Here is a 9,959-nt window from a genome sequence, read left to right as displayed (position 1 = left end):
AATCGCTCAAATATTAGATTAATTTATTTTACATAGAAAATCAGCAATACGTATTTAAGCACAAGAGGTATATTTACGGAAGTAATATGTTATTCGTTTTTTTAGTGTTTTATAAAATTAAATTCTTACGTTTATATTAGTAGTAGTAGTAGTATTTATTTATTGCTGCTGTTAACAATTAGGCTATAGCTGCATTTGTATGGTTGTATGATTATGGTATTTTAAAGATATCTCCATTTTGAATGTGGAAATCGCTCAGATAGTAAATTAATTTATTTTTCAAGCACACGTATATTTCCTTAAGTCTTACGTGTTATTATTCGTTGTATTACTATTTTATAAAACTAAGTTATTCAATTATTAAATCAAGTTATTCAATTATTTTGCCTCAGATAAACTTCCAGAAATGCTACTCGTCAACATGAGCGGACTTTTACTAAACAAAGGCCACTATTGAGAATCGAGCGACTCTGAAATCGATTCTCATCCCTGGATTGAGTGAGCGAGGGGTGATTGGATGGAGATGAAGGCGGTGGTGTCCTGTACCGGGTTTTTGCTTCTATTTGCGTGGCTTTCTCCAAGCCACTGCCTTTATTTCCACATCGGAGAGACGGAGAAGAAATGTTTTATTGAAGAAATACCCGACGAAACCATGGTGATCGGTACGTCCATTGTCAAATCGGCTCTCTGTGATCGGTTAGCTTTGTCGGCTAGCTGATTCATCCATCTGGATTTATCAGTACAGTAATTCACGGTTTGTCTTATTTAAAACACTTAACACGAAGACAGCTGATATAAAGTCAAATCTGAAGTATGGAAGTGCATATCTGCGTCCATCTGGGCAAATAAAGGAGGGCTTTTAGGAGATCAGCATGATCAAGGATGTGGCAGGTGCAGCATCCTGCTTGAGTTCCTGAGGTACAGGTGCAACCAGTTCTGTCCTGCCAGCAGCTACAACCTGGATTTACTGTTTGTTTATAGTAATCAGAAATAACAGTGATATTGACAGGAGACAGCTCCCTGATGAAAAAAAAAAAAAAACAGCTAAAACCAGCCTAGGCTGGTTGGCTGGTTTTAGCTGGTCAACCAGCCTGGTTTTAGCTGGTCATAGCTGGGAGGCAGGCTGGTTTTAGAGGGGTTTTGGCCATTTTTCCAGCCTGGTCAGGCTGGGAAACCACCAGCTAAAACCAGCCTGGGAGACCAGCTTAAACCAGCTAAGACCAGCCAACCAGCCTAGGCTGGTTTTAGCTGTTTTTTTCAGCAGGGAGTGCATGTGTATTTTTACTATAATCTACGTCAGGGGTGCCCAATCCTGTTCCTGGAGATCTACTATCCTGCAAAGTTCAGCTCCAACCCTGATCAAACACACCTGAAGCAGCTAATTAATCTCTTAGGTAGCACTTGATAATTACAGACAGCTGTGTTTTGTAGCAGGACTGGAACTAAAGTCTGCAGGTACGTAGATCTCCAGGAACAGGATTGGGCACCCCTGAACTACGTACTGTATACTAAAATAATATATTTTTAAAGAAATAATTCACCCAAAAATGAACTATTCCTTTAATGACACTTTTGCAAATGTTGGTATCCTAAACATATTGGTGTCTATTTAGGGAGATACAGAACACAGCTGTGGGACAAACAGGCTGGCACTTTTCTCCCGTCCACCCCTGGTTTAGGCATGCATGTGGAAATCAAAGATCCTGATGCAAAGGTAGCCTTTCTATTTTTGGTTATACTCTACATTCGGTGTACAGTACACTACCAGTCAGAAGTTTTTTTAAATATATTTTAAAGATTTCTTTTTTGTTCACCAAGCCTGCGTTTAATCAAATGACAGAATAAAAACAGTAAAATTTTATAGTAGTTTTACTATTTAAAATAACTGCTTTCTATTTTAATATACTTTAAAATGTAATTTCTTCCTGTGATCAAAGTGCAATTTTCAGCATCATTACTCCAGTGTCACATGAATCTTTCAGAAATCATTCTAATATGCTGATTTGCTGTTCAAGAAACATCTTTATTATTATAATTATTATCAATACTTAAAACAGTTGAGTACATTTTTGCAGGATTCTTTAATGAATAGAAAGATCAGCATTTATCTGAAATAAAAAGCTTTTGTAACATTACACACTATACAGTTTAAAAGCTGTAAGTCAGTATTTTTTTTATTTTTTGGGAAAGAAATTATAGAAATTAATACTTTTATTTAGCAAGGATGCTGTAAATTGATCAAAAGTGGTGATAAAGCATTTACAATGTTACAAACTATTTCTATTTCGGATAAATGCTGTTCTTCTGAACTTTCTATTCATAAAAAAAAGTACTCAGCTGTTTTCAACAATAATATTAATATATGTTTTTTGACCAGCAAATCAGAATATTAGAATGATTTCTGATCATGTGAAAATTCTGGAATAAATTACATTTTAAAATAGAAAACTGGTAGTGTATGTTTTCTATATAACAATTAATATGGTTATATTTTAAAATAATATATTTGGATACCAATTTACTTCTGTGAAGTAGTTTTTACATTCTCTCTGTATTTTTCAGATCATTCTGTCCCGTCAGTACGGCTCAGATGGCCGTTTCACCTTCACTTCCCACACACCAGGCGAGCATCAAATCTGCCTCCACTCCAACTCCACCAAGATGGCGCTGTTTGCTGGGGGAAAACTGGTATGACTGTAAAAACCACGATAGAGCAGATAGATGTACAGAACACAAGTTTCACAGTTGTAGCAGTCCAAGACATTCATCAAGCATTTTTAAGTAATAAGCTGTGCAATATGTCTAGATTTTTAGTAAATGACATTATACATATGTCAAATGCAGTGATATTTTAGTATTATATAATTCTTTCATAGAGTTTTTGATTGATTGAGTTAGACTCAGATTGAGTTTTCATTTTAATTCTAGTTTTTATTAAAGGAGTAGTTCACTTTCAGAACACAAATTTACAGATAATGTACTCACCCCCTTGTCATCCAAGATGTTCATGTCTTTCTTTCTTCAGTTGTAAAGAAATAGTGTTTTTTTGAGGAAAACATTTCAGGATTTCTCTCCATATAATGGACTTCTATGGTGCCCCTGAGTTTGAACTTCCAAAATGCAGTTTAAATGCAGCTTCAAAGTGCTCTAAATGATCCCGGCCGAGGAAGAAGGGTCTTGTCTAGCGAAACGATTGGTTATTTTCCAAAAAACATTTACAATTTATATACTTTTTAATCTCTAAACAGAGTACACACAAAGCTAGTATATAAAGTATATAAATTGTAACTTTTTTTTTTTTTAGAAACTAACCAATCATTTTGCTAGATAAGACCTTTCTTTCCTCGGCTGTGATCGTTTAGAGCCCTTTGAAGCTGCATTTTGGAAGTTCAAACTCGGGGGCACCATAGAAGTCCATTATATGGAGAGAAATCCTGAAATGTTTTCCTCAAAAAACATAATTTCCTTACGACTGAAGAAAGAAAGACATGAACATCTTGGATGACAAGGGGGTGAGTACATTATCTGTAAATTTTTGTTCTGAAAGTGAACTACTCCTTTAAATAATAAAAATATTAAAATAAATAAAAATTAAAACTATTTTATTTCAGTTTAATGAAGGTTTAGTTAACAAATAATATGGCTCAAGTTTGTTTTTCTTTTAAATTTTCAAGGTTTTGAAATTACCTATATGTCAGTATAGTAATTTTTAGATGATTAAAAAAAACAATTACTGTATCGCTTTCAATATAATACAGCATGACTGAACATAAACATGTGAAACCTTATATCATGCTGTCCTACAGAGAGTCCACTTGGAGATTCAAGTTGGTGAACACACCAACAACTACCCTGAGATCGCAGCCAAAGACAAACTGACTGAGCTGCAGCTGAGGGTCCGGCAGCTCCTCGACCAAGTGGAACAGATCCAGAAAGAGCAGAACTACCAGCGGGTGGGTTTTAACTGCAGAAACTAGTTTTTGGTTACGGTACAGTGAGGTGGTGCTGACCGACTGGCCATCTTTAACCATTTAAAACTTAAAATTGCACAGTCGCTGAAAGCAGGTACCTATGGAAGCCCATTTTCTCCACTGAATAAAAATAAGAAAAGGTTATTGCGACTTCTTGAATTCTGAATTGTGTTATAAACTCAGAATTACATTATACAAAGTCACAATTCTCACTTTTTTGAGAAGTAAAGTCAGAATTATGAGATGATAACTTAAAATTCTGGCTTTTTTTCTTGCAAAAGTCCAATTCTGAGGGGGGGGGCTGATATGTTCTCAGAATTGTGAGTTCATATCTCATTTCAGACAATACAGACAGATAATTTACTCACCCCCTTGTAATTTGAAATATTCAATATTGTCACTTACAGAACAAAAAGTTTCATATAATTTACATACCCCTTTGTCATCCAAGATGTTCATGTCTTTCTTTCTTCAGTCATTAAGAAATTGTTTCTTGAGGAAAACATTTCGGGATTTTTCTCCATATAATGGACATAAATGGTGCCCCCAAGTTTGAACTTCCAAAATGCAGTTTAAATACAGCTTCAAAGGGCTCTAAATGATCCCAGCCGAGGAAGAAGGGTTTTATCTAGCAAAATGATCAGTCATTTTCTAAACAAACTGACAATTTACATACATTTTGAACACTCTTGTCATGTCTATGTGAACTCAGTTTTTTCTGGTTCAAGACAGTTTTCTTCCCCAACTTCAAATCGCCCTACATCCCTGCAGAAGTACCAACCCTGTGTTTACAAAGTGAACATACAAAGATGAGGCCCTTTACAAAAAAAAGCTAAAAGTGCAATGTAGGATGATTTTGAAGTTGAAGAAGAAAATGAGATGGGAGTTTTTCGATATACCTGCATTACCCGGATACAGACTACACGTACGCATCGCAGAGACGAGACAAGACGAGCATTTGAGATTAAAAGTATATAAATTATTAATTTGTTTCGAAAATGACAGATCGTTTCACTAGATAAGACCCTTCTTCCTTGGCTGGGATTGTTTAGAGCCATTTGAAGCTGCATTTAAACTGCATTTTTGAAGCTCAAACTTGGGGGCACCATAGAAGTCCACTATATGGAGATAATCCCTGAAATGTTTTCCTCAAGAAACAATTTCTTTACGACTGAAGAAAGAAAGACATGAACATCTTGGATGACAAAGGGGTATGTAAATTATATGAAACTTTTTGTTCTGGAAGTGAACTAATCCTAAATTTTCTCAGAATTGCGACTTTATTTCTCAGATGACTTGAAATGAAGCTTGAAAAATTCATTTCATAACATTTCTTATTTTTATTTAGTTTTACTTGATGTACTGAAATAAAAAAAAATTGTAAATAGCAAAAATGCCTAAATTACTCAGGTTTCAAGAATAAAAAAAATTAAAATACCTAATAAATTACTGAAATAACACTGCCATCTAGTTGTCAATGTTTTCCAGTATGCGTATGGGTTGTATTGCAGTCACAATGATGTTTTTTTCCACAGTACCGTGAGGAGCGTTTCCGTATGACGAGCGAGAGCACAAACCAGCGTGTTCTTTGGTGGTCTATCGCTCAGACCATCATCCTCATCATCACCGGCATCTGGCAAATGAGACATCTCAAGAGCTTCTTTGAGGCCAAAAAGCTGGTGTGAAGAGCAGACAGCATTACAAAGACAATAACTCAAGTAACATTCATTGGCGTTATGGTTTTCAAGCATGGGAAAAACTGCTTCATTTCAATTTGTTCTTGTTAAATTCAGTTCGGTACAACTTTATCTAAAGCAGATAAATTCAGACACAAATTCAGACTATTAACAACCTCTGTTGTACATATACATGTGTAGCACCTACAACATTGTTCATGTTACTAAAATGTGTGATATGAAAATGTTATGCCTTTAAAGTGACGCTCTTTAATGGGGTGCATGGAAACTACTGTTGACTTCAAGGTTGTATTACTGGTAAATGTGAAGAATCAAGCGAATCAAACTAATCATCTCTGCATTTCTCAACATTTTTTAATATGTATATATTGAGGTATTTTGAAAAATGTGTTTCTTTGTTTTCATATTCTATCTGTTTTGGGCTCTCAAATAGGTTTGACGTTCATGATTTTGAGGGGAAATGATTCAAGCTAATTAACTGTAGCTTGCATAGTAGCTGTTTAGACCAAATAAAAAATACATGTTTTAGGTATTTTCTTACTAAAATGTGATTTTTGTTGTTGTTGAGCTCAATGTTCTGTTTCACGCTTAACTTATTTACTGCATTGACCATTTAAAATGTAATTCCAGTAGATGTGATGGACAGGAATGTCTGTAATTTAACGGAAACTTTCGGTTTTCTGGGTTCTTCTCTGGGTTTCAAGACTACATGTTGTTTATAGAATCTTTGGACATTTTTGTACTGGCTTCTTACAAGTATCAATTTATAAAAATGCTGTTTTGCATGATGCACAATGTCAAAATCCTCCATATAATGTGACAGTTTGAAGGTTATTTCTAGGTAAAAGCAGCTCTGTATTCTCAAGTGTCATTCCAGCTTTGTAATAAACCGTTCGTCAGTGTGCATGCAGATATTTAACTGTACACTTGGTCTTAATACATTGTTTGACACATCGTTCATAAACACTGTTTTAGTTATGGTCTGTTTTAGGTGAGTTGTTTCTTTGAATTAAATGGGTTTTAAATTTACAAATATTCGTTGTCTTCTTGAATGAGCAGCATAGCGTACTTAAGGAAGCCTGTTCCCGCCATTAAAAAAAATACATTTTAAACAAGTAATTGGGACTTTTTATCTCACAATTGTGACTTTTCTCAGAATTGCGTAATAGAAACCATCAACTCTGATTTTGGTTTTCAGAATTATGAGATATAAATTCGCAATTGCGAGTTATAAAGTCAGAATTGTGAGTTTATATCTCGCAATTGTGACTTTTTTTTCAGAATTGCATCTTTATATCTCATAATTCTGACTAGTGTATAACACAATTGCAAGTTAGTAAGTCAGAATTGTGAGATATAAACTCTTAATTCTAAGAACATGTCTTTTCCCCCCTCAAGTTTATATCTCAGAATTCTGATTTTAAAAAACAAAATTGTGAATTTATATCATGCATTTCTGAGAAAAAAAGTCTGAATTGTGAATTTATATCACGCAATTTTAATAAAAGTCAGAATTGTGAATATATATCACGTAATTCGAAGAAAAAGTCAGAATTGTGAATTTATATCACGCAATTCTAATAAGTCAGAATTGTGAATATATATCACGTAATTCGAAGAAAAAGTCAGAATTGTGAATTTATATCATGTAATTCAGATTTTAAAAAAAACAGAATTGTGAATTTATATCATGCAATTCTAATAAAAGTCAGAATTGTGAGTTTATATCACATAATTCTAAGAGAAAGTCAGAATTGTGAGTTTATATCACATAATTCTAATAAAAGTCAGAATTGTGAATATATCACGCAATTCTAATAAAAATCAGAACTGTGAATTTATATCATGTAATTCAGATTTAAAAAAAACTGAATTGTGAATTTATATCATGTAATTCAGATAAAAAAACAAATTGTGAATTTATATTATGTAATTCTAAGAAAAAAGTCAGAATTGTGAATATCACGTTATTCTGATAAGTCTGAATTGTGAATTTAATGTAATTCTGATTTTTTTTAAACAGAATTGTTAATACATATCACGCAGTTGTAATAAAAGTCAGAATTGTGAGTTTATATCACGTAATTCTAAGAGTCAGAATTGTGAATTTATCTCACGTAATTAAGAAAAAGTAAAATGTGTGAATTTATATCATGTAATTCTAATAAAAGTCAGAATTGTGAGTTTATATCACGTAATTCTAAGAAAAAGTCAGAATTGTGAATTTATCTCACGTAATTAAGAAAAAGTAAAATGTGTGAATTTATATCATGTAATTCAGATAAAAAAAAACAGAATTGTGAATTTATATCATGCAATTCTAATAAAAGTCAGAATTGTGAATTTATATCACGTAATTCTGAGAAAAAGTCAGAATTGTGAATTTATATTACGTAATTCTAATAAAAGTCAGAATTGTGAATTCATATCACGTAATTCTGAGAAAAAGTCAGAATTGTGAATTTATATTACGTAATTCTAATAAAAGTCAGAATTGTGAATTTATATCATGCAATTCTAATAAGTCAAAATTGTGAATTTATATCACGCAATTTTAATAAAAGTCAGAATTGTGAATTTATATCACGCAATTCTAATAAAAGTCAGAATTGTGAATTCATATCACGTAATTCTGAGAAAAAGTCAGAATTGTGAATTTATATTACGTAATTCTAATAAAAGTCAGAATTGTGAATTCATATCACGTAATTCTAATAAAAGTCAGAATTGTGAATTCATATCACGTAATTCTGAGAAAAAGTCAGAATTGTGAATTTATATTACGTAATTCTAATAAAAGTCAGAATTGTGAATTCATATCACGTAATTCTGAGGAAAAAGTCAGAATTGTGAATTTATATTATGTAATTCTAATAAAAGTCAGAATTGTGAATTTATATCATGTAATTCAGATAAAAAAAAACAGAATTGTGAATTTATATCATGCAATTCTAATAAAAGTCAGAATTGTGAATTTATATCACGTAATTCTGAGAAAAAGTCAGAATTGTGAATTTATATTACGTAATTCTAATAAAAGTCAGAATTGTGAATTCATATCACGTAATTCTGAGAAAAAGTCAGAATTGTGAATTTATATTACGTAATTCTAATAAAAGTCAGAATTGTGAATTTATATCATGCAATTCTAATAAGTCAAAATTGTGAATTTATATCACGCAATTTTAATAAAAGTCAGAATTGTGAATTTATATCACGCAATTCTAATAAAAGTCAGAATTGTGAATTCATATCACGTAATTCTGAGAAAAAGTCAGAATTGTGAATTTATATTACGTAATTCTAATAAAAGTCAGAATTGTGAATTTATATCATGCAATTCTAATAAGTCAAAATTGTGAATTTATATCACGCAATTTTAATAAAAGTCAGAATTGTGAATTTATATCACGCAATTCTAATAAAAGTCAGAATTGTGAATTTATATCACGTAATTCTAAGAAAAAGTCAGAATTGTGAATTTATATCACGTAATTCTAAGAAAGAGTCAGAATTGTGAATTTATATCACGTAATTAAGAAAAAGTAAAATTTGTGAATTTATCACGCAATTCTAATAAGTCAGAACTGTGAATTTATATCATGTAATTCAGATTTAAAAAAAAAAACAGAATTGTGAATTTATATCATGCAATTCTAATAAAAGTCAGAATTGTAAGCTTATATCACGCAATTCTGTTTTAAAAAATTATAATTGTGAGTTTATATCACGCATTTCTGAGGAAAAACGTCAGAATTGTTAGATAAAAATGTTGCAATAACCTTTTTTTATTTTTTATTCAGTGGCGGAACCTGGCTTCTATACGTACTTAACTTACGACAGAATTTATATATAAAAAAAAAAATTTAAAAAAAAGATTTCAAGAGATTTGTGCTTTTATTCACCAAGGATGGATTTAACTGATATAGATATTTCTATATTTTTTGCGCCGTTCTTTCAAACTTTCAATTTATGAAAAAATCCTGCACAAGCAGCACAACTATTTTCAACACTGATAATGAGAAATGTTTCTTGAGCACCAAACCAGCATATTAGAATGAGTTCTGAGAAATAACTAACATTTTGAAATGTATTAAAATATAAAAGACTTATTTTAGAATTGTAATATTACACAATTTGATCAAATAAATGCAGCCTTGGTAAGCATAAGAGATTTACCTCAGAAACAAAATCTTGCCAATCATTTTATATATAGTATCATTATATATTATTATAAGAAAATGCTAAATACTAAAGCTGACCACCGCATTTATACATGCCACACAAACCA

At 31.8% G+C, this 9,959-nt stretch overlaps 1 protein-coding gene across 1 annotated transcript; it reads left to right on the top strand.

The window, feature by feature from the left end:
- Positions 1-504: 504 nt before the first annotated feature.
- On the top strand, positions 505-6,701 carry tmed4 (transmembrane p24 trafficking protein 4). Its single transcript, XM_073823451.1, has 5 exons — positions 505-662; positions 1,614-1,714; positions 2,563-2,688; positions 3,807-3,953; positions 5,507-6,701. Exons 1-5 carry the CDS (start codon positions 518-520, stop codon positions 5,654-5,656), a joined length of 669 nt encoding a protein of 222 aa, XP_073679552.1. The 5' UTR covers positions 505-517; the 3' UTR covers positions 5,657-6,701.
- Positions 6,702-9,959: the final 3,258 nt, after the last annotated feature.

This window comes from Garra rufa, chromosome 18 (genome assembly GCF_049309525.1).
Source record: "Garra rufa chromosome 18, GarRuf1.0, whole genome shotgun sequence".
NCBI lineage: Eukaryota > Metazoa > Chordata > Actinopteri > Cypriniformes > Cyprinidae > Garra > Garra rufa.
Note: the sequence above shows the minus strand (reverse complement) of the source record. Positions and strands in the feature narration are given on the sequence as shown.

Bases quoted from the DNA above. Each gene is read 5' to 3' on its own strand.
- tmed4 (XM_073823451.1), top strand. From the start codon at position 518: ATGGAGATGAAGGCGGTGGTGTCCTGTACCGGGTTTTTGCTTCTATTT. The intron at 663-1,613 runs GTACGTCCATTG...GTGTCTATTTAG, and splicing joins CGACGAAACCATGGTGATCG to GGAGATACAGAACACAGCTG. The intron at 3,954-5,506 runs GTGGGTTTTAAC...TTTTTTCCACAG, and splicing joins AAGAGCAGAACTACCAGCGG to TACCGTGAGGAGCGTTTCCG.